The sequence below is a fragment of the Peromyscus californicus genome, unplaced genomic scaffold (assembly GCF_007827085.1).
Source record: "Peromyscus californicus insignis strain IS unplaced genomic scaffold, ASM782708v3 Scaffold_3__1_contigs__length_106647218, whole genome shotgun sequence".
Lineage (NCBI taxonomy): Eukaryota > Metazoa > Chordata > Mammalia > Rodentia > Cricetidae > Peromyscus > Peromyscus californicus.
This window is the reverse complement of record NW_026294551.1, coordinates 79,567,697-79,592,133: the sequence shown is the minus strand read 5'-3', so window position 1 is coordinate 79,592,133 and position 24,437 is coordinate 79,567,697. Positions and strand designations below refer to the sequence as shown.

The 24,437-nt window shown below is 43.3% G+C and overlaps 1 protein-coding gene across 1 annotated transcript; it reads left to right on the top strand.

Annotated features, from left to right (window-relative positions):
* Positions 1-1,040: 1,040 nt before the first annotated feature.
* On the top strand, positions 1,041-19,006 carry Slu7 (SLU7 homolog, splicing factor). Its single transcript, XM_052758446.1, has 16 exons — positions 1,041-1,160; positions 5,932-6,117; positions 6,721-6,874; positions 7,186-7,266; positions 7,541-7,705; positions 9,142-9,210; positions 12,162-12,209; positions 12,391-12,522; positions 12,755-12,852; positions 12,986-13,053; positions 13,488-13,627; positions 14,326-14,487; positions 15,386-15,490; positions 15,897-15,968; positions 16,073-16,186; positions 16,877-19,006. Exons 2-16 carry the CDS (start codon positions 5,948-5,950, stop codon positions 17,054-17,056), a joined length of 1,758 nt encoding a protein of 585 aa, XP_052614406.1. The 5' UTR covers positions 1,041-1,160; positions 5,932-5,947; the 3' UTR covers positions 17,057-19,006.
* The last annotated feature ends 5,431 nt before the right edge of the window (positions 19,007-24,437 follow it).

Sequence of the window (24,437 nt, the reverse complement as noted above, 5' to 3'; positions counted from 1 at the left end):
AAAGGCATGCACCACCACTGCCTGGCTCAGGAAATATTTCTATTTTTATTATTTTAAATGATTTTTTTCTATACATTGTTGTTTTGCCTACATGTACGTAGTGTGAGGGTGATCAGTCCCCTGGAACTGGAGTTATAGACAGTGTGAGCTGCCATGTAGGTACTGGGAATTGAATCTGGATCCTCTGGAAGAGCAGCCAGTACTCTTAACCACTGAGCCATCTCTCCAGGAATTAGTTTAATTAGGGGTTAGGGGGACAAATCTCAGTAAGTCATAGACTCAGCTGACCTCTGATCTTCTGTCATCAACTGCCATGAATAATCAAAATTCCTTTTACATTCCTAACTTCAGGCACTTCAAGTTCTTTTAAAAAAGATCTATAACTTCGGGCTCTTTGACTGAGGTGGGGATGTTATCTGTATTCATCTATATTTGAAAAGGAATTCCTGTGGAGGAAGTGTAAATAATTGTAAGACAGCACAAAGAAAAATTTCCAGGGAATGGCTCAGTCAAGACAGCTTGCTGTTCTTACAGAAGACCCCGGATTGATTGGGTACTCAGCATCTTCATGGTGTCTTACGATATATATATTTCCAGTCCCAGAGGATATGATGCTGATGATGTGCAAACTCAGGCAAACTCATACACCTAAATTAAAACAATAATTTTTAAAGAAGAAAAAAGTTCCACTAAAATCACCTTTTTCCAGTAGTTTGTTTACTATTTTCTGTTTTATAAGGGACTATTTAGGTTTGTTTAAGACAGAGACATATTATGTCACTGGCCAGGAACTCAAAGATCTGCCTATCTCTGCTGGGATTAAAGGCGTGCGCCATTACGCCTACCTTTTGGGTTTCTTCAGTAAACAGTTTTGCTAAAATTCTACTGTTCTAGAAGGAACATAGGGTTCCCTGCAAGGGGCAGAAAGCTGCACTGCCAACATCTCCCTGCAGGGTGCACTACGAACTACCTGTTTGGACCGCGGTCTTCTTTGAAAAGAAAAAAAAAAAGCCTTCGCCAAGCACTTGGAAATGCGCATGTGCCGTCCTTCCGGAAGTTATTGCTGGGCTGCCGGAAGAAGGCAGGGAACCCGGAAGTAAACATTACGGGTTCGCTTCGTTCGTGGCGGATGGTTTTGGCGTGGTCTGTGCCGGGACTGGGTAAGTTAGGGTTCTGAGACTGAGCGGACGAACTGGGGACCTCGGGGAGCGGGCATTCCCTGCAGTGACTCCTCCCGGTGACCGCGGACCCGGAGGAAGACAGACTACCGCCCGGGACGCAGGCGCCACCCTCGCGTCCAGCCGAGGACAGAGGGCCGAGTCCTGGCCACAGTGGGGCGGACATCCTGAGCGGCCCTTACCCAGGCTGACCCCTCTGACCCCAGACGAATGCCTTTGAGCTTCAGTTTTCTCGTTAATGGCCTGATCTGATTTTGGGGAGGTGATGTGAGGGTCAAATTAGAATGTCTATCTTGCATTCAGTGAGTGGGAGTTGTCACTCTTCCGACCTGTAGGCCCCTCCGAAGAACAGTGTAATCGAATGACAACAATACTTCAGTCTGTCTTAATCTTGAATGTGGCAGGCCTGCATTCAGTGTCCTGTGGTGTGTAACATGATTTAAAGGACCGACAATAAAGTCAGGTTTGGGTTTGAGATCTCTCTCTCTCTCTGATGTGTTGTTGGCTGGAGTTGTTAACTTCCCCGAACATGTTTCCTCGCTGTAGAATAGGGTTGCTGTTGAAGATTAGGTGACGGTATATATGGTAAAGAAATGATAATTGTTAAAACGAAGACGATTAAATCTACAAGTGTCCTCTTTTGCCTCCCAGTATACTTAGGCTACCACTGATTTCTAACACTTCTATTTTTATTTTTTAAATCGATTTTAATTATGTGTATAAGTAGGAGGGTGGGTATGTGCCCTTGTAAGTACATGTGCAGTCTTCTTGGATCCCATGGAGCTGGAGTTACAGACAGTTATGATCCATCTTATGTAGGTGCTGAGAACTGAATTATGGTCCTCTACAGGAGCAGTAGATGCTCTTAGCTCCTACGCCATCTCTCTTGCCCCTTGCAAAAACTTCTACAGAAGACCAAGCATGGTGGTGGCACATACCTATAAATCCAGTACTTGGGAGATAGAGGCAGGAGGATCAGAAGTTTATCCTCTGCTACATAGTGAGTTCAGGGACAGCCTAGGCTGTGAGATATCCTGTCTCAGAACAAACAAACAAACAAACAAATCTATGTATATTTTCAGTGGGTCAAACACAGAAGAGAGCACTTTGAACAGCATCATTGACTTCTGGTCATTAAGCACTTAGTATTGGTAAAGAGTAGTGTAAATATCTATTGACCAAAGGCTAAGAAAACCGGGGAGTAGGAGGAGTTGAGGGCGAGTCAATCAGTTTGAGGCTAGAAACCAGGTACTAGACCTTGGCTGATGTTGTCAGGGTTGGCTTTTAGAGTAGGAGTGACAGCATCCATTGGCTCATAGCTGTCTACTGTGGTAGCTGCTAGTTGCTAGTGACTGTTGAGAATGGAAATGTGACTGGTCCAAATAAGTTTAAAACCCATAACAGCTTTTAAAACTAAGTTGAGGGCTGGAGAGATGGCTCAGCCGTTAAAGGCTAGGCTCACAACCAAAACTAAGTTGATTTTTTTTGTTTCTTTCTTTCTTTTTTTTTTTTTTTTTTTTTTAGTTTTTTGAATTTGAAATTACACTGAGTTGAGGAATATTTAGTTAAGAAATTTGCCAGGTGGTGGTGGTTCATACCTTTAATCAATCCCAGCACTGGGGGAGTCAGAGGCAGGCAGATCTCTGTGAGTCTGAGGCCAGCCTGATCTACAGAATGAGTTCTAGGACAGCTGGGGCTACACAGAGAAACCCTGTCTCAATACACAAAAAAAGAAAAAAGAGAGAAAGAAATTTCAATGAAAGTTGATTTATTTCCTTTTGTACACATTTGTGGTAGGGTCTTGCTATGTAGACCAGACTGGTCTTGAAGATACGATCCTCCTGGGTTATAGGCATTTACCACCATTGGCCCTTTTTATTTCTTTAATATTGTTACTCAGAACCAAAGAACTACCTATATTGTTGGCATTTAGTTTTCTCTGGGACCATACTGCTTTAGAGAGGTTTTGAGCTTGAGCAATGGGGCGTGTGATGAGATATGTGTTTTGAAAAATTAAACTGTAGTATGAAAAAAATTAATTGGGCCGAATTAGAAGAGACTGGTAAGTCTCAAAAAAAAAAATTACAACATGTACTAAAGTGGTAGCATTCAATATGAAAGGAATAGGTAAATAGCAGTGATATCCAGAAAGTAAAAATAATTGTTAGTAAGCTGAAATAGAAAGAAGAGCTGTCAATGAAATGAGCCTGGATTTCACAGGGGAGGCCAGGAGTTTTAGGCATGTTGAGCTTCTAGGTAGAGATGCCATAAACCATTGGTTATGTGGGTTTGAAGATCAAATGAAAATTCTGTAGCAGAGAAATAATGTGGAACCCCAGCAGTGGGCTACTGTTCCTCCTGAATCCTTGGAAACTGGTATTGTTTAGAGTGATGAGTGAGGCTCTGCTATACCATAAGGAATCAGTCAGTCTCTGAATAAATGCGTAAAATAGATGAGCCCACAAAGGAGTCTAGAACAGGAGAAGAGTACAGGAGTAACCAGTAACATGTTCCAGAAGCCATGGAATTAGAATCTACGACAAAAGGAGCAGAGCTGAAAATGTCCAGTGCGTGTGGTGACATATTGTGTATCAAATAAAGCTTGCCTGAGGATCAGAGGACAGCCAGCCACTAGATTAAACATAGAGGTCAGGCAGTGGTGGCGCACACCTTTAATCCTAGCACTCGGGAGGGAGTTCAAAGCCACCCTAGACTACATGAGATTGTATTGTTAGGGGTTTTTTACTCTTTTTCTCTTTTGGGGAGCCCACCACCCAGCTACCAAATAAACACACACAGAGGCTTGTTCTTACTTAAGAATGTCCGGCCTTAGCTTGGCTTAGCTTCTTGCCAGCTTTCCTTATCTTAGCCTCTGGGCTTTTCTTTTTCTCTTCCGTAAATCTTAAAATCTTACTCTATTGCTGGCTGTGTAGCTGGCTCCTTCCACTCTCCCTTTCCAAATGTCTCCCTCTATATGTTCTCTCTGCCTGCCAGCCCCACCTATCCTTTCTCCTGCCTCGCTATTGGCCAGCTCTTTATTAGACCCTCAGGTGTTTTAGACAGGCACAGTAACACAGCTTCACAGAGTTAAACAAATGCAACATAAAAGTAACACACCTTAAAATATTCTACAAGATTGATTCAGTCTAGGAAAGAAACAGGGCCAGGCAGGGAGTCACACACCTCTAATCCCAGCACTTGAGATCTCATGCCTTTGCTGCCAGTGTTTGGGAAGCACACACACCTTTAATCCCAGCACTAGGAAGGAAGTGATATGGCTGGGCGGAGAAAGGCATATAAGGCATGAGGAGACAGTAACTAGAGCTTTTTCAGAGACTTTCAGTCAGAGGATTCGTGGAGATAGTATCTCGCTTTCCATTCAGCCTGAGGATTTGGTCGTGGTGAGAAGTTTCTCTAGTGGCTTGTTCCTTTGTCTCTCTGATGTCTCAGCATTTACCTCAATGTCTGGCTCTAGGTCTTTTATTAAAAGACCATTTAGGAATTTGTGCAACAAGTGGGTATTTAGCACATTGATTAATATTAATTTCGTAAAGGTAGTGGTAGGTTTCATCGGCATGGTTAGGAACAGAAGCTAAGTCAGAGGGACCGGGGGTAAGGAGTGCAGAGGTATAGAAATAGAGACCCGTGAATATAGGTGGTGTGTGTGTTTTGCTAGGCATCTCTGAATATGGACCCATCTATATTTCTTTCTGACAAGGTCTTATGTACTATAACTATAGGTTGTTGTTGAACTCCTTGTAAAGCTAAGGATGACCTTGAACTTCTGATCCTGTATTAACCTCCAGATTGCTGGATCACAGGTGTGTACCACCACACCTGGTTTTTGCAGAACTGGGGAATCCAACTTCCCTGCATGTTGGCAAACACTATCAACTGAGGCTTCATCCCCAGCCCCTAAACATTGGTAATTGTTAAGGCATTGGGCCTTCATTGGAAACAGTGATGGGCTCTGTAATTTTTTTACTGGTAGAAAATTTTTTTACAGGAGGGCTAATTTAGGAATATCTGTATTAAAGTCTTTGAAATTTGAAATTTTATATACATGGCTTTCTCCATTTGTAAATTGGAATTTTGAGAGAACTGGTGCTGAGAATATATAGACTTTTTTTTTTTTGGATACAGGTTCTCACTATGTAGCCTTGGCTAGCCATGGATGGGTTCAGTACATAGACCAGGTACCAGATCCACATACCTCTGCTTTCCAAGTACTGGGATTGAAGTTGTATATTACAATGCCCAGTTTGTAGAGCCTTTTGAGGAAGAAAAAGAAACCCTTAGAACTAGTGAGATAGTTCAGCAGGTAAAGGCATCTGCTGCCAACCCTGATGACCTGAGTTTCATCCCTGGGACCCACATGGTGATTGGAGAGAACCTATTCCTACAAATTGACCTCTTACCTCTCCATACATGCCATGGCATACTCAATCCCTGCCCCACCCCTCCACACACAATAAATAAAATGTAACTTAAAAATGTAAAGAAACCCACCTTTACAGGCACTATGGAAAGAATAAGAACTTATGAGACTAGACACTGCTATTTAGTTTGTGCAAGGACCCAGTTTTGATCACAACACCACAAAAAGTTTGAAAAGTAAGAGAGAAGAAAAAAGTGAAGGAGCGAGAATCCCTGATAAAACTCACAGTGTGTATCATTAGGACATGGTTTAGTAGTCTTAGTGAATGTATTCCTGAAGGCCTCCTTTACTGTAAAAAATCCCTTCCCTTTTCAGAGGAAGCCAGTTCATCATGTCGGCGGCAGCTGTAGATACGGTTAATGCCACCCCCCTGTCGGGGTCAAAAGAGATGAGTTTGGAGGAGCCAAAGAAGATGACCAGAGAAGACTGGAGGAAAAAGAAGGAGCTAGAAGAACAGAGAAAACTGGGCAATGCCCCTGCAGAAGTTGACGAAGAGGGGAAGTGAGTTGTTTCTTGCATGATCTGTTCCAATCCATACCCACGTCATCAGGCTCTCATCCTTTGCTTTGGTAGGAAACTGTCCTTTACTAGGTACAGATTTGTATTCCTCTCTTTTGTTTTCTCAAACCCATATCTACATGGTTTAGTAGTCAAATAATACTGGGGAGCTTATAATGAATAGCAATTACCCTTTTTACCCTTTTCACTCTGGTAGTACCCGGGCAGCTCCTTTTCTATCTTCTTATTTTGAGTTCTTCCCATCTCTGAATAGTAATGCCTATGTGATTATTTTAATCAGTTGGCCATGGACACTAGTTACTAGTTCAACTTCTAGCTCTGGTAGAGAGCTCTCTCATCCCTCCTATCTTCCCTCTGTCTCCGTCCAGGTGTATCATTAGTCTCAGCATCTTGGTTAGGATGTTCCTCACTGTAATATAAATTCTGTCTTTACTTTCAGTTCTTCTGTTAGTGGAGATAGCAACTGTCTTCCCTCCCCTTCCCACGGCAGGATTTCTGTTCTTGGCTTCTGTGCCCACTGCCTTCGTGATTGAAATGTCATTTCCAAACTTTCTGCTTTACAATTTTACTTACATTTTATTACAGAGATATCAACCCTCATATTCCTCAGTACATTTCTTCGGTTCCATGGTACATTGATCCATCAAAGAGACCCACTTTAAAGCATCAGAGACCACAGCCAGAGAAACAGAAGCAATTCAGTTCCTCTGGGGAATGGTACAAGAGAGGTGTAAAGGAGGTATGTGGCAACCTGTGTGTCCCTTTGTGGGTGGAGATTTTGTGTGAAGAACTTAATCTTTAGTGTGATGCTGTTTAAAGTGGGAAGGAATTATGTGACCCTAGTTTGAAATTCACAGTGTGTACGTTAGTTACAGTCTCTTCTTACATGAATTGAAATCCTTAAACTTGGTCATCTCAGAACATGAAGCCCTACCTGGTTTTCTTTTTAACAAATAAAATCATTCAGTAGACACGATAGTGAGAGCCAAAGTTATTTCTAAATGACTGATAAATAAGATGTCTGTTTTGTTTGTCTCTGTCCTTTAATAGAATTCTATAACTACCAAATACCGAAAGGGGGCATGTGAAAATTGTGGGGCCATGACACACAAGAAGAAAGATTGCTTCGAGGTAAGCTCAGCCCTGAGCCTGTTGGGAAACTGTCAGCAAGGCTTTTGTTTTCTCCTTGTCAGAGAACTTCTGTTTTCCTAAAATTATTTTAGAAAAATAAAAATTAGTTTGCATGAAATTAGTCCAGCATCATCAAAGTTTCCTGCCCAAAGACTGCCTGAAAATTAAAAATTGAGACTAAAAACCTCACAGTATGTCCACGCCCACTCTGTAAAAGTTGCATGAAATCTTCCTCTGTGCTGCAAGTTCTTAGGAAAGATCTGCTGTCTTTCAGAGGCCACGGCGGGTTGGAGCTAAATTCACAGGCACTGACATCGCTCCAGATGAGCACATCCAGCCTCAGCTGATGTTTGACTATGACGGGAAGAGAGACCGATGGAACGGCTACAATCCAGAAGAGCACATGAAAATCGTTGAGGAGTACGCCAAAGTTGACCTGGTGAGCCAGTCCCCTGCTTTCCTGCTTCCCTAGAGAAGATGCATTCTGCTGTGTGTCTAACCTGACAGTGCTTTCCGAGTCTTGGCACTGTGAAGATATGTCGTTTTTTAGAGTAGCTTGTCTAATTCAGTGGTGAAAACAGTGTGGTGCTCTGCTTAGCAGCAGTTTCTCTCTCTTTTCCCTTGACAGAGTCTCTCTATATGGTTCTTGCTGTCCTGAAACTTGCTATGTATACCAGGCTGGCCTTGAACTCCTGCCTCTGTCTCCCAGATTCTGGGATTAAAGGCCAGTGCCACCATGCTTGGCTGGCAGCCATTTCTTGCATCTTTTATTCTTTCGTCCCAGTGTGACCAAAGGTGCTAGACATGTAAGAACAGGCTGACATCCAAATCTTCTTCATTTATTTATTTTTTTATTTGAGGCAAAGTCTTACTATGTAGCGCTGGCTTACCTGGATCTGACTTTGCAGATTAGGCTAGCCTAAAACTTACAGAGATCTGCCTATCTCTGTCTCTGGATTAAAAATATCCTGTGCCGGGATTAAAGGTGTGCAGACTACAGCTTGTGTCTAAGACTGCATTGTGGTACTCTCATATACCGTGTAAGAATAGGTAACCTGCTGGACAGTGGTAGTGCACGCCTTTAATCCCATCACTCGGGAGGCAGAGGCAGGCAGATCTCTGTGAGTTCCAGGCCAGCCTGGGCTACAGAGTGAGTTCCAGGAAAGGCTCCAAAGCTACACAGACTAGGTAACCTATTTCAGAAAACTGGATTTTAATCTAACATCAGTTTTTTTGGTTTGTTGTTGTTGTTTAAACAGTGATTCTACCTTCTTATCCAAATTCCTTCAAAATAGTAGTCTATTCTGCTTTTTTTTTTTTCTTAAGAAATTGCAGATTATATTTAAAGTCATGAGTTTTGTTTGGGGGTCAGCTTCTGTCTTGTTTTGTTTTCAGTTGTAAGGGTTACATGTAACCCCGGCTGATCTTGAGCTCCCTATAACTCAATAGCTATGTAGTCAAGGATGGTTCTGAGCCTCTACCTCCATTATGCAGGATTATGGACTTGTGCCACCATGCCTGGCAAGATCATGCAGTTGCACATAAAGCTCTGGATTTCATGTTTTCTTGAGCATTGAAATATATAGTAGTAACCTGAACCTGCCCGAGAACGGTCCGTCAGTCGCCGGGAGGCAGCAGCATCTACCGTTGTTGTCAGGACTTGCTCTGCAGTTTACCATTGCTGCCACCTAGCTCTGCTTACATCAGGGCTTGTTCCTGCAAGGGTCTAACGCCCGCCCGCTCTTTCTTCTCTTCTTTTCTCTTGAGCAGGATCTCCTCTAGCCACGCTTGGCGCTCTAATGCCCATTTCTGAAAGCACTAAAATCACTCACTTTAAATGTTGTAAGTAAATTTTAAATGTCTCTATTCTTTTAGGCAAAACGAACATTGAAAGCTCAGAAACTGCAAGAAGAGTTAGCCTCCGGAAAATTAGTGGAACAAGCCGTAAGTAAAGATACAAGTATTCAGACTCTTTAAAGCAGTAGTTCTCAACTTGTGGGTCATGACCCCTTTGGTGTTTGAATGACCTTTTCATGGGGGTTGCTTCAGACCATCAGAAAACACAGAGGTTTATATTATAATTCATAACAGTAGCCAATTACAGTTATGAAATAGAAGCAAAAATATTTGTATGCTTGGGGGTCACAACAACATGAGGAACTGTATTAAAGGGCTGCAGCATTAGGAAAGTTGAGAACTACTGCTTTAAAACAATGAAATGACTCGTAGAATAAGACTGCATCTCCAATAAGGAAGGAACTGAACTTCCTGTCTCCATCTTCTGAGCACTGGAATTGCAGGGATGCACTGCATATACTGTGCCTTCACTCTTAAAATAGCATTTGTTAGGACCACATTAACAGTACTAGCTATCATGTATCTTAGTGATATATTGTAGTCAGAAGTTTTCCTGTGTCCTACCCAGCCCCACGGTTGGGACAAATCTCTCCCACCCTTGTCCCTCAGCCACTTGGTCCCAAGTAAACACACAGAGGCTTATATTACTTACAAATTATATGGCCTATGGGTCAGGCTTTGTGCTAGCTAGCTCTTATAACTTAACCTATTTCTATTAATCTATATGTTGCAACATGGCCATGGGGTTACCGATCTGTAGGCATCTTGTTGCTCCTTGGGCAGTGGGCTGGCATCTCCCCCAACTCCACCCTTCTTCATCTCCTCTTCGGTTCGAATGTACTGCCTAACCTTATCCTGACCTGCCATAGGCCAATGCAGCTTTATTTATCAACCAGTCAGAGTAACACATATTCACAGCATACAGAAAGACATACCACAGCAATATATGGGAAAAAAAAAATAGAAGACAATCATAGAAAAAGACCCATAATACCAGGTTCCTCTTTTTCTGACTTGTTGCATATGTGCTGTGGTGGGGTTTAAACCCAGGTTACAAACATCCTGTCTTAGGGTTTTTATTGCTGTGAAGAGACACCATGACCATGGCAACTCTTATAAAGAAAATGTTAATTGGGGTGGCTAGATTACAGTTTCAAAGGTTCAGTTCATTATCATCATGACAGGGAGCATGGTGGTGTGCAGGCAGAGGTGGTACTGGCCCCCTTGTTCAACCACATCTTCACCAGCTTTCTGTCCTTCACTACCTAAGCTTGGCTGTCCTGAAACTGAATCTCTAGACCATGCTGGCCTCAAACTCAGAGATCCACCAGCCTCTGCCTTCCCAGTGCTGTGATTAAAGGTGTGCCCCACCACACCTAACTCTTAAGCTTTTCTTTAGTTTCTTTCCACAAGTTGGAAACTTAGTTGGTTGAATCTTGCCTTGGGTCACCACTCCCTTTATTCCATTTCTTAATCCATGTTTCTCCTTGAACACAGGTCTTAGTGCCATTCCACTTTCTGGCTCTTTTTCTCCTCAAAATTTACTTTTTATAATTTACTCTGCTCAGCTTGCTCCTTTTCATTCTAAATCTTCATTAGCATTACCACTAATATCCACATGACAGTCTATACTAGGCTGAAAACTCTTCACTTTAGCCTCAGACAGACTCTTCAGACAAGGGCAAAAGCAGCCACTTTCTTCACCAAAATATCACAAGAACAATCTCTAGGCAACATACTAAAATTCTTCTCCTCCGAAACCTCTTGAGTGAGCCCCCAACAGTTCAAATAACTCTTAGCACCTCTGTTTTCCATGCTCCTACTGTTATGGCCCATTAAGGAGTGCTCAAAGCATTCCACTGCTTTCATAACCCAGAGTACCAAAGTCCAGATTCCTCCAAACATACACATGGTCGTCAGGCTTATCACAGGGATACCGCAGTCCCTGGTACCAACTTCTGTCTTAGTTAGGGTTTTTATTGCTGTGAAGAAACAGCATGACCATGGCAACTCTTATAAAGGAAACATTTAATTGGGGTGGATTGCTTATGGTTTTAGAGGTTCAGTTCATTATCATCTTGGCAGCAGGCAGGCAGACATGGTACTGGAGAGGTAGCTGAGAGTCCTACCATACATCCTGACAGCATTTTCTATTTGGACTTGATCTTAAAAAACTAGTGAAGTTTGGGGCCAGTGAGATGACTCAATGGGAAGAGGCAATTGCTATGCAAGTTTGGCAACTTGGATTTGAGCCCCAGAACCCATATAAAGATAGGAGGAGAAAACTAACTTCACGGAGTTGTCCTCTGACTTCCACGTATACACAATGGCATGTGCTGACTCAGTACTGCATAAATAAAAAGAAAACTAGTCAGGTTTAATGAACGTGATGCATCTAATGATTAAACAAATGGAAATGAGTGTTTATTGGGTCCTTTGATCATCTTAAACTTCCTGTTACTTTGTATGACGATAATCCTATAGCAAGAGGCTGGGGAGGTAGCTTAGTGGTTAAGAGCAATTGTTGCTCTTGCAGAGCACTTGAGTTCAGTTCCCACCATCCCCATTTCCAACTGCCTGTGAACCCAGCTCCAAGCAATCCAGTGTTCTCTTCTGACCTCCAAGGGAACGCACACACGTCTGCATATGCACACACACAGACGTACACATGAAAGACATCCTATATCAATAAAATGTTTTCTGGTTTTGTAGACACTAATACAATTAAGTGTTCACAATTGCACACTTGTGTCAGAATATATATGTTCAGTACAAGTGAGGAGTATGAGAGCTTATTGAATTGAAATGATCCAACCAACCAACCTTCCGGCCCTCCCTCCCTCCTTCCTTCCCTCCCTCCTTCCCTCCCTCCCTCCTTTACTTCAGTGCTAAGGATCAGACCCAGGGCCTGGTGCATGCTAGGCACACACTGTACCACTCATCTATACCTATTTATATTATATGTTTTTAAAGTGCTAAGTAATCAGTAAATTAAGTGAAAAAGAATTACAAATGGTTTTCCTTCTTTCCTAATGCAGAATTCTCCAAAACATCAGTGGGGAGAAGAGGAACCCAATTCTCAGATGGTAATACATGCTTGTCTTTTCTGGCTGCTTGCTCTTTTTCGATTCAGTGGCTTGTGGTAATTGTAGTCATAATAACAGCTCTGAATTACACAGATAAGCCTTTGTTTAAAGGGAAAGGAAATCAAGAACTCAGTGCTGCGACTTTTTGCTTAGTTTTCTCATTCCTCACTCTTCCTTTCAGGAAAAGGATCATAACAGTGAAGATGAAGATGAAGATAAATACGCGGATGACATTGACATGCCCGGGCAGAATTTTGACTCTAAGAGACGCATTACTGTTCGGAATCTCAGGATTCGCGAAGATATTGCAAAAGTAAGTCTTGTCACCCGACCTATGATGTTTCCACACCTTCCTCTGCTTGTGCAGTGTCTGTACAGTTTGATTGGCCTGATTAGAGTCACTCCAAAGGACAGCATCATGTTCTTTTTCCATACTAGAAACATACATGGATGTTGGGTTTATCAGAACCTACTCCTTTGCCCTGCTGAACCCTTTCTTGCTATAAATAAATGCTAATTTAGTCTTTAAATATTTTTTCTTCTAGTATTTGAGAAACTTAGATCCAAATTCTGCCTATTATGATCCAAAAACTAGAGCCATGAGAGAGAATCCTTATGCCAATGCCGGAAAGAATCCAGATGAGTAAGTATCCAGTTAAATTTACAGACTTCAGAGTGGGAGTGGGGGAGTTAATGCTTTCTAGTTTGATTTTGTGAATGGATTTTTCCTAATGGGGAACAATTTCTGAGACAGCTTTTTAAATGTTTGCTTACAGAGTGAGTTACGCTGGAGATAACTTTGTTAGATACACAGGAGATACCATTTCAATGGCTCAAACACAGTGTAAGTATTAGTTCTACACCAAGGCTTTTTATATGAGCTTTAGGGACGAGAACCAGAGCGGTGGCTAGAGGTGCCTGCCATCAAGCCTTTCTGTCCCCAGTGTCTACATGGTGGATGGGGAGAACCAAGGTATCCTCTTACCTGACATGCATTCTATGGCATGAGTGATCACATACATTTGCACACCCAGATAAATAAATGTAAGAAACAAAATTGGGGGTCATAAAACAAGCATGTTGGCATATGTCTATGACCCTATTACTTAGGAGACTGAGACAGGAGGATTGTCACACGTTTGAGAGAACTCTCTAAGAAAAAGCCTACAGACAAAAAAGAAAAGAGGGAGGGGTGATGGGGAGGCACTGTTAGCAATTACTTAAAGCTTGCTTTAAAACAAAATGCACAACTCATTGAGATGCTTTGAATTACTCTAGTGTTTGCTTGGGAAGCCTATGACAAGGGATCTGAAGTGCATCTCCAGGCCGATCCTACAAAACTAGAGCTGCTGTATAAGTCCTTCAAAGTCAAAAAAGAAGACTTCAAGGAGCAGCAGAAAGAAAGCATCTTGGAAAAGGTACCGCTAAAAAAACGACTTTACTTTCTGCACAAGAAGCATTAAACTTGGTACACAGTAGGGAGAGTCCCTTCTAACCCTTGAGGCATAGTCGTGTCCTTCCGCCGACTGAGTTGGTAGAGACTTCTACAGCAGTCATGCCCCGCCCCCAAGATGTAGTACTTAAGATAAATGTTCATTATTTCTCACACTTCTTTGTATCACCTGGGTCCCCTGATACAGGACTGCTCAAGACCGCATCTCATAGTCTGGTCTTCTCATATCCTGGCTCAGATTTCTAAAATACTTTCTTAGGGTTCTGGGGCATAGTGACAAAATGTGTGCCCCAGTGCACAAAGCACACCTTTGCTTTCAACACATTTGCTAGCTTCCCATTGGTGGAAGAAGCTAACACAGTCACATCCAGATTCCAGGGATGGAGAAATTGACTCCATCTCCTGATGAGAGAACCAGTAAAGTCATGAGACAAAGGATATCAGACATGCACCTAAAGAAAGAGGAACTTACAGCCGTCTTGAAACCAACGTCAGTTACCTCTTATTTAAATGGGAAGAATTAGTAATGCTTTTTCACTGTTTCATCAGGAAAGCTAGTTTTAAAATGTTCATTTATTCTCTTTGAAAATGAGCCCTTTCATAAAGATATGATATAAAAGCTTTGTTATACAATGGATTTAATAATGCCCATTGCCCTTTTAGTATGGTGGCCAAGAACACTTGGATGCTCCTCCAGCTGAGCTGCTGCTGGCCCAGACAGAAGACTATGTGGAGTACTCCAGGCATGGAACAGTCATTAAAGGCCAGGAGCGGGCTGTCGCCTGCTCCAAGTATGAGGAAGATGTGAAGATCCATAACCACACGGTCAGTGCTCAGCTCTCTACTGTTTCTCACACAATATCCTGGCCGCCGACCATTGCTTTCCCTTTCTTGTTGTTGTTGTTGGCATTTTAGCTTTGCTTTATGAGGTTTTTCTACATGAAAAATGAAAAATATTACTGTATTCACCTGCATGCTTACCTAAAATCAAAACACTTTTGTCTGGTGTCGATGTATACTTTGTCTAGGTTTGAATGTACACTAGTATGTAGATAAACACACATATTGTATATACTAATTTTGGGTAGAAATATTTGGAAATCGCAGATAGGATATTTCACTTATAAACACTATCATATATCTCTTAAAAACGAGAAGTTTAGACTGTCCTGCTACCCTATTGTATCTCAGAAGCTGACATTAACTCTTTAATTCATTTGGCTTTACTCGTGTGTGTGTGTGTGTGTGTGTGTGTGTGTGTGTGTGCGCGCGCACACACACGCATGCTCACACATACACACCCACATGTGCAGAGGTTAAGTTAGTGGAGTTAGTTTTCTCCTACTTTTATGTGAGTTCCACTCAGGCCCACCAGCCTATGTGCTGGACACAAGTTACCCTCTGAGCCATCTCACTGGCCCCTTCCTTACTTTTTAAAAATCTATTCACAAGAAATACTTTGAAAACTGTATTTTTGGTCAAGTCCAATCAAGTCTGTATTGATTATTTGTTGGTGGTTTTCTCTCCCCCACCCCCAAGAGACAGGGTTTCTATGTGAAACAGTCCTGGCTGTCCTGGATCTCACTCTGTAGACCAGGCTGGCCTCGAACTCAGATCTGCCTGTCTCTGAGTTCTGGGATTCAAGACTTGCACCACTACCACCCAGGTAAAGTCCCTAATTTCAGGCTCCTTTTCCAATACTCTGTTGTGTCTCTCTCTGCAGCACATCTGGGGATCTTACTGGAAAGAAGGCCGGTGGGGATATAAATGTTGTCACTCATTTTTCAAGTATTCCTATTGCACTGGAGAAGCTGGGAAGGAGAGTGTTGTAAGTAATTATTCTCTAGTTTTTGTTGGTTGGTTAGTTTGTTTGTTGTTTTTCTGGAGGAGATTGGTAGGGGAGTGAGATAGGGTTTCAAGTAGGCTTAGCTAACAGTGAATTCACTCTGGCCAAGGGTGACCTTGGACTTGTGATTGTACTGCTGCCACCTCTCAGATGCTGAGGTTACAGGCTGTGCTCAGGCCTGGCTTTAGGAGACGCTGGAGACGGACTGAGGGCTTTACAGGCTAAGCAAGGACTCTGGCAACCAAGCTCCATCCCAGCCCTTGTCCTCTAGTTCTTAAAGGTGTAAGACAGCCAAACCCTGCAGGAAACATATCTTCAAATTCTACCCTGTTCTTCAAATGATTCGTAACTGTAGTCTTCAACTCAGAGTCTATTTCTTTTCCCACAGAATTCGGAGGAGTGTATTCTAAATGATGCAACTGGAGAAGATTCTGTGAAGAAACCTCAGACCCTCATGGAGGTCAGTCTGGAATCCTCCATTCTGAATTGTTAAGTCCTGGGTGGGGATGATCAAACTTGTGCCAGAGCTCTGTGTTCACGGGGTGTTTCAATTCTCTCTGTCAGCTGCATCAGGAAAAACTAAAAGAAGAGAAGAAGAAGAAAAAGAAGAAGAAGAAACACCGGAAGAGCAGTTCCGACAGCGATGACGAGGACAGAAAGCACGAGAAACTGAAAAAGGTACTTTGTGACGTCTGGCAGAAGCTGGTTCTCCCTTCCCTCATGTGAATTCTCGAGATTGAACTTGAGTCATCAGTCTTAGCAGCAATTGCCTTTACCCACTGAGCCATCTTGCCATCCCTCAACTGAATTTCTTTAACTGATTAAAAAATGTCATCAAACATTTTATTCTCTATGGAAATTATCAAATGAGCCAATAGTAACGAGTAATCATTTCACAGCTGACTCCTGTGTTCTTTCAGACAGGGTGGGGTTTGATATAACACTTCATATTCCACGGGGTCTTTCATTGTAGGCAGAGTTTTCCTGTCCTACAGCTGCTCTCAATCACTCAGAGGCTTAATGATTACAAATGCTCGGCCAATAGCTCAAGCTTGTCACTAGCTAACTCTTACATTTAAATTAACTCATATTTCTTATCTATGCTTTGCCACATGGCTCATGGCTTGCTACCTCATTTTCTACATGTCCTGCTTCCTTGGCGGCTGGCTGGCATCTCCTCTGACTCTGCCCTTCCTCATCCCATCATTCTCAGTTTGGCTTTCCCACCTAACTTTATCCTGTTCAGCTTGTTTATTAAACCAATCATAGTGACATATAGTGATACAGTGTACAGAAGGATTATTGTTCTTTTGAACAAAAGCCATGTGATAGAGATTTGAGGAACTTATTTTTCACCTCTCACCACAGGCACTGAATGCAGAGGAGGCCCGCCTTCTTCATGTCAAGGAGATCATGCAGATTGATGAGCGGAAGCGGCCTTACAACAGCATCTATGAAAGCCGGGAGCCCACTGAAGAAGAAATGGAGGCCTACAGAATGAAACGACAGAGGCCAGATGACCCCATGGCCTCTTTCCTGGGACAGTAGTAACTAGTTAGGATCGAGTCCATACACAGCATGTTCATTCCAGCTCCTGCTGACTATAGATAGGAAACCTCGTCTGTCTTTGTTGCAGCCTGGCATTAATAAAGTTTTCAGAAGTCTGAAATCATTCTCCACAGTAAAGAAACAAAGCAAGCCAGAAAGAGCATACAGTTGTGGGTTAAGGTTAAAATCATGCATTCTAATTAGATTTGGAAGAGACTTTGGCTGTCTTCCCCTCAAGAGCGTCTTGCAGAGCCTGGCACCTAAGAGTGGTGAAGGCAGGGGATCCAGAGTTCAAGGTCAGCCGAGTGTGGTGGTACACACCTGCAATCCTAGCACTCAGGAGATTGTGCAAGAGCCACCCTTAGCTACATACCTAGCTTGAGACCAGCCTGCATTACACGAGGCTTTGTCTCAAAAGTCTGTGACTGTCCTAGGCTACAAAGCAAGTTGGTCTCAAATTTAAGAAAAAAATAAGCCATCTGTTCCATAGTTAGCTCTCTGTGTGCAGTCTTCTGGTCTCGTGATTATAGCAGCACCATGTTGGAGGTAGGTCCTCGCTCTTACAGCCAAAGCTCCAGTTCTTGTTAACAGCAATTCCAGTAGTGACATCACTAATAACTCAATAATTGCAGTTCTTTTATAGGATTCAGTTTTGCCTTCTAAGATTTTGTTGGTTTTAAAAAACAAATATTCTGCCGGGCGGTGGTGGCACACGCCTTTAATCCCAGCACTCGGGAGGCAGAGCCAGGTGGATCTCTGTGAGTTCGAGGCCAGCCTGAGCTACCAAGTGAGTCCCAGGAAAGGCGCAAAGCTACACAGAGAAACCCTGTCTCGAAAAACCAAAAAAAACAAAAACAAAAAAAAAAAAACAAAACAAATATTCTATCTCCATCTGCATCACCAGAAGGAATTCTGCAAAGCATGTAAATATCTGTGTCCCCATAATCTGAATAATAAATCTATTTTTCACTTGGTTGTTAAATTTTGGGGTTTCGTGCATTTCCTTGTACCTTACATCTAAAATGCTTAGCTTTTGAATGGTCAGCATTGACTGCTTCAGACTTACTTTGCTGAACATGAATTTTTAGACCTAGAACTCCCTTCTTTTATGATAGGAGATGTGGTTTTTACTACTCTACGTCATTCAATTCTAGTCTTCATAACAGTTACAGAAGATCAGACATCTAGTTACCTAGTCTGCATACCCAGCAGGTATCACTTGATAAAATTTGAAGAGCAGAGCCGGGCGGTGGTGGCGCACGCCTTTAATCCCAGCACTCGGGAGGCAGAGCCAGACGGATCTCTGAGTTCGAGGCCAGCCTGGGCTACCAAGTGAGTTCCAGGAAAGGCGCAAAGCTACACAGAGAAACCCTGTCTCGAAAAACCAAAAAAAAAAAATTTGAAGAGCAGAAAAACTTGAAGCTGAAGGTTCTTCAAAGCCATGTTAAAGATAGCTTCCTGGCAGAGGAAAAGCAACTGAATCAGATTATCAAATACCCGGCTGTCCATGGTGTCAGTCCTCAGACTGAGACTGAAACCACAATGCAGCCTTGGGGAATTCACTCAGTCCGAGAAGGGCTTCCTTGCAAGCCCCAGGATGTGAGTTTGAGCTCCAGGGCCCACATAAAAGAGAGAGAAAGCAGTCCAGCCAGATACAGTGGTGGTGCTTGTAATCCCAGGCCCGGAGAGGCAGACAGACAGATGGCCAGCCAGCCCAGCCAAATCTGCAAGTACCAGGCCAGTGAGCAGCATCCGAGGAACAGGTTGTGTGACCTCTACACACATGCCATGATCGTGTATCCGCAGAAATACACAAAACTATAATGCAAATAGATCTCTGATCATAAAGGCCAAAATTGTGTTCTATCCCTGCCTCAGCATGGGTGGTTTAACAGTCGGTCCTTGGTGTCTGTTTTGTGTATTGCTTTGTTAATAAAGATGAGAAACCTGGGTTGACTTCTTTTGAGTTTGTACAAGAAAATTTCAGCCTCCTTATCCAACTTAACATTTTGGAGGAGGAGAGCAAGGAGAGGAGGTGAGCTACTTGCTATTTAGCCTCTGAAGAGCAGAATTCTGCTTTAACCTTGGAATCCTGAGTTCTTTAGAGGGATAGGGATTTAGTTAGCTCTCCCTTCTTAGCTTGGCGAGAGTTGGAGCTGGAGAGAACAGATTTCCCTCTAGCTCGAGCCCTTGCAGCCTAACCGATGGATGCTGCTAGTGGTGGAGTAGCAGTTGCTGATTCAGACAGCTGTGGCTTAAAAGGCAGCAACCACCAGAAAAGGGCAACAGTGGGATGGGGACTGGGCCCAGCAGTTAGGTCAGAGTGTTCGGTGCGTGGAACCTGGCAGCTAGAGGTCCAGCAGGGAGGGGAGCCTGGCTACTCCTGTGGCTCGAGGGGCTTACAGAGCATCCCTCAGTTTTGTAGGCGGTGTCCTAGTGACAAGTGCCTGAGGATTCAATAGACAATGACCACGACATGAGGTACCTCTTTTTCACATGGGCAACAAATTTTGAATTTTCTCCTAGCAAAAAGGAGGCACCATCAGTACACATGGAGACACACGTGTCAGGTGTCAGGTCGTGTTTCAGAAAGAAATCTCTGAAGAGACGGGACACATTGGCTCCTTTCCCGGATAACCGCAAATGCCACAGAACAGGAACTCCTGTGGCTTCTCTCCCTTTTATATGTACCACATAAATGCCATCAGCTGGCTGCAGCCAGCCATGTCAGTTACCTTAGCAAGCTGAATGCCCACCTTCAGAAAACTGGCTCTGAGGCCATCTAGAACTTGCTGTGAGATGTCCTGGCTCATTTAATCAATTCTAGAATATATAAATTTTAATATATTCTTAATACCATTGGTTCTGGTGTTTGTCACAGCAATAGAAAAGTCAATAACACAGTCATCAAAGACATTGCAGCCAGTAAAGTACCCTGTTCTTTGGCTGTTCGTTCAGTGGCACAAGGAAGCCAGCATTAATTATAACAGAGCTCACTCACTTAGCAGAACCGCAAATGACAATAATTAGCAGATTTTTAGTTTATCATAGGAAAAGGAAACAGGACATTGGCAGCATTGAAATAAAGACATCCATCATAGCCAATGGCTGCCCTGCACCAAGAGGCCTGTAGAGGACTGTTGTGAACTCTGATTGCCATCCCTGATCAAGGCTTCCAGTTGGCAGAATAGTGGCCTCTCAAAGGAGTCTACTTCCTGCTGCCAGAACCTTGTGGATACATCACTGCATGATGGAGAGACTTCTCATTGGTCCACTGCCTTCACAGAGACGGAGCAGGAACGCCAATCGATGTGGAAGCAAATGTAACTTGGGAACTTGGGGAGAGATGTACTCAACCACCTCTGAGGAAAATGGAAGGCGCCATAGGCCACAGCATGCAGACATGTTCCAGAAATTGCAAACAGCAGGAACACAAACTCTCTACTGAACTTCCAGAATGATCTTCCCTGCTGACACCTTGACTTCAGCCTGTGAAACTAAACTTGGACTTTTGAGCCCCCTAGAATGGTAACGTAATAAATACGTGTGATTTTATGGTGTTAATTTTGTAACAAAGAGTCACAGCAGCAATTAGGAAACCAATTCAGGGTCACAGGGCCAAGCTGTCTCCTACCAGGCACCACCAATAAGAGCACAGAACAACCAGGAACTGCAAATGGAGCCTCCATCAGGCATTTCCTACACTCGGCTGATCACGTGAACATTTTCTTACCTAGGTTTCCTTTATAACATATTCCAAAATGACTTCTCATGACCACAGATGAGCTCTGGGGTGCATTCACTTAGAGTACAGTTGTGTTTGCATCTCCCCAGATTCACATTCTGAGATCCTAAGCTAATTCTCTACTTACTCTGTAAGGTCTATTTCATACCTATTTGCGAGTCCATGACTACTCATCAGACCTTTAATACTTGCCCTTAACCGCTGCAGTGTACATCGTAATTCTGGTTATTACTTAGTTCAGACACAGTAGACACCAAATGTCATGTTCGGAACTCTCCTGAGGAACATTCTGTTTCATTGGGAGATTGAAGCTGTAATGCTGAGGGTTTTTACACAATCAACTGGGGCCATGATGTTGGTCAGAATAAACTGTAGACCAGGCCAAAGTTTCTTCCTTCCAGTCAGCTGCTTGCAAGGAACCCTTCCCCATTTTCAGACAAAGCTATAAATTGAAAGAAGAAAAAGGGGACGGGGAGGAGGAAGAGAAGGAGGAGGAGAGGGAGGGGAAGAGAGAGGAGGAAGAGGAGGAGAAAAGGAAAGAGGAGGAGGAGGCGGCAGCTGCCGCCTTGTGGGTATAGTGTGTCAGAAGACCTGAACTGTTATTATACTACCCTGGTAAATCTTGTGCCTCCCACATCTTCATCCCTGACTCCTCTCTTCCATGTCCACTAATGCAATTTATGACCCATTGGGTCAAGTAGCATCCAGTCCCGTGGTAAAGGGCTTGGTCTCCACAAGATTTAGCAGCAGACCATGAGGTATTTCTCAGAGTGTGGATTTTCTCAAAAGCCTTGGAGGCTTTAATTCTTCTGTTGGCATTTGCCACAGGCTCCATGCAGAATCTCTATTTGTTCATTTTCGGGTCGTTTGGACCTGCTGGGTCTGAAGCTCCAGATGGATGAACAGTTAGCACTAAAACCAGGCTTGCTTTAAACCTTTTACGCTCTGGTCTCTGGATTATGGATTACTTGGTAAATGGGTTGGCTAAATATCACTCCAAAGTTCCAAAGGCTATCAAGCATTGTGTTTCACCACCATGGTAGGGAATGAGAAATAGTAGCTTGCCTTTTGCCGTGAGATGTGTTCTAGAGTGTTGGAACAGCAGACATTTCAACGAGTTTGGTTCTCTGATTCACACACGTTTTACTAAAACATGGAGGCTACTTGCTGCTACCTTAGATCCAATCTGCATAGTGGTATTAATGAAATGGACTAGCATGATGTTCAATGGAATGACGTAATGCTCAGGTTCAAGGTCAGACAGGGCTATATTGCAAGACTCTGTCTTTTTTTTTTTTTTTTTTTTTTTGGGGATTTTTCGAGACAGGGTTTCTCTGTGTAGTTTTGCGCCTTTCCTGGAACTCGCTTTGTAGACCAGGCTGGCCTCGAACTCACAGAGATCCGCCTGGCTCTGCCTCCCGAGTGCTGGGATTAAAGGCGTGCGCCACCACCGCCTGGCAGACTCTGTCTTTTTAATTGGTTTTTCTTTTGACTTTTTTTTTTTAAGAACATGTTTTACTTTTACCCTGTAACTCACACATGTGGCACACTTTGCAACCATCCCAGGTCCCAAGCTCAGCTTCTCTGTCCCCATGGCAGGGAAGTTATAAATCATTAAAGAGACGAGTATGCACACATATGTAGTTTACTGTGGGCAAATGCATCTGCCAGGTGTGAGTTGAGTAGACCTAACATGCAGAGCTCTCTTCTGAGTGTTACTCAAGTGCACAGAACTCCTCCAGATGCAAACAGCTGCAGCAGAGTCTCTTCCCAGCCGCTAGCTCGATTCACATATGCAGTTCACTCCCATCTCACTTCCTGGGGTCGCTGCTTTTCCTTCCCAGCCACAGGGCAGGGGTGGAGACTTTACTTTCCCTTTCCTCTCCCATGATTACATTGGCAGAAACGTGGCAAGCCTTCTCCCTACCTGCGCCTCAAAGCTGGATTCTGCAAAGCAGTTTGTGGTACTCCTTCAAACAATGTGTCTGTTTTGTTTTGTGACCCTGGTCTCACTCTGCCACCCCCTATGTAACCCAGGTTTGCCCCAAACCCTTAGCAGTCCTCCCACCTCAGCCTCACAGGTGCTGAAGTTACAGGCGTGAGCTAGTAATGCCCAGCTTTTTGGTTTCTGAGCCGTGCATTTGAGACCCATCTCAAGGGCCTTTGCTTGCTTGCTTTTTATTTCCTCCCTCCCTCCCTCCTTCTCTCTCTCTCTCTCTCTCTCTCTCTCTCTTTCATCAGACTCTAAAAATGAAATTTCTCAAGCCACAGCCCTGCGAGAGTTACATTTGGAATCTGGTTGGAGCTTTTCTGGCCACTTCCTGTTGAAGAAACACACGAGGTGTCTATTTTGTTCTAATTTCATTTCTGTCAGAGCCCCAGCCCTCTTAGGCTTCAGCTTTCCTGAAAACCATTCTGCTATAGAGACTCCGTCTGTCTCTTTCCCTTCCCCTGGGAACTACTCTATCCATGCGCTAGGAGAGGAACTTGTGCCCAGGATCAAGGGATGAGGTCACCTCAGCTCCTGCTCACTAATGCAACCTGGGAAGGACCCGTCACTATGCCCCGCTCCTTTCTACTGTATGATGGAAGAACAAACCTCCATTTTCACTATTTCCCCAAATAAAGTGTGTCATTGTGGAGCGTTCACTGTTAATTTCGGAAGTCTCTGCCACACCAACCGATGCAGCCCATCCACAACAGCAAAGGAAGATTCTGCAAGAACTGCCACACAGTACTTTATTTTTACTTTATCAGAAAGCAGGGTACTGAATTAGTAAAACACTTGTATGGCTTTCAAACGCACGTCACTCCAAGACATACAGTGGAAAACAAATGTGCCTCTCTCCAGTTTTCCAATTACTCTCTCTGGGGAATAAGGTTCACTTCATGAGTAATTTTTTTTTTTTAAACAGCATTTCAGTTGGTATCCCAGGCTGCACTCAAACTCACAATCCTGCTGTTTCAACCTCCTGAGCACTGGAGCAAAGGTATTCTCCACCACACTTGGATGGAATCTTTTGTGTTCCTCTCTGGGGTTTGTGTTTGTGAACTTTTGTTTGTATACAAGTGTGCAATAATTTATTTAACTTGCTCCCTAATTGTTTAAAGTTTTTTTTTATTAGTTCAAACGGGTCAAAACACATACAGCATACTTCCCGAACAAATTCCTGGAAACAGAACCGCTGTGTCCAAAACAACACTGGAATAAAATTTATATGTAGTATAAAACTACATACTTTCTTTTGGGCTGACTGACTGTCTTGTTTCATCCTGAGTGGCATAAGTAGCTAGTGTCTGCTTCAACTTTATGGCCTTTTTAAATTTGCTCTTTTCCGTCAAAGGACATTATAACCATGAGCACTATCTCCCAAGCCGACCAACTCAGAAGTCCATAGAATGGCAACATGCCCACCCTACGAACAGCTGTCTCCCCAACCCTACTTCATTACTGACACCCCATCTAGCATGACCTCACTCCGGGGAACTTCACCATCACTGAGCCTTGTATTGAAGATAAACATCTGAGTCCTTGGGCCTTGGCCACCAGCTTTTGGAGTGACTCAGTGATGGTTTGTAGACACCTTGGTGCCAAGAGAGAAGTGAGAGAAGGGTTGAAAAGGGCAAAGAGAGTGA

Excerpts from the sequence above, each read along its gene's own strand:
- Slu7 (XM_052758446.1), top strand. The coding sequence starts at position 5,948 with ATGTCGGCGGCAGCTGTAGATACGGTTAATGCCACCCCCCTGTCGGGG. Across the intron at positions 12,523-12,754 it reads TTCGCGAAGATATTGCAAAA|TATTTGAGAAACTTAGATCC; the intron begins GTAAGTCTTGTC and ends TTTTTCTTCTAG. Across the intron at positions 15,969-16,072 it reads AACCTCAGACCCTCATGGAG|CTGCATCAGGAAAAACTAAA; the intron begins GTCAGTCTGGAA and ends TCTCTCTGTCAG.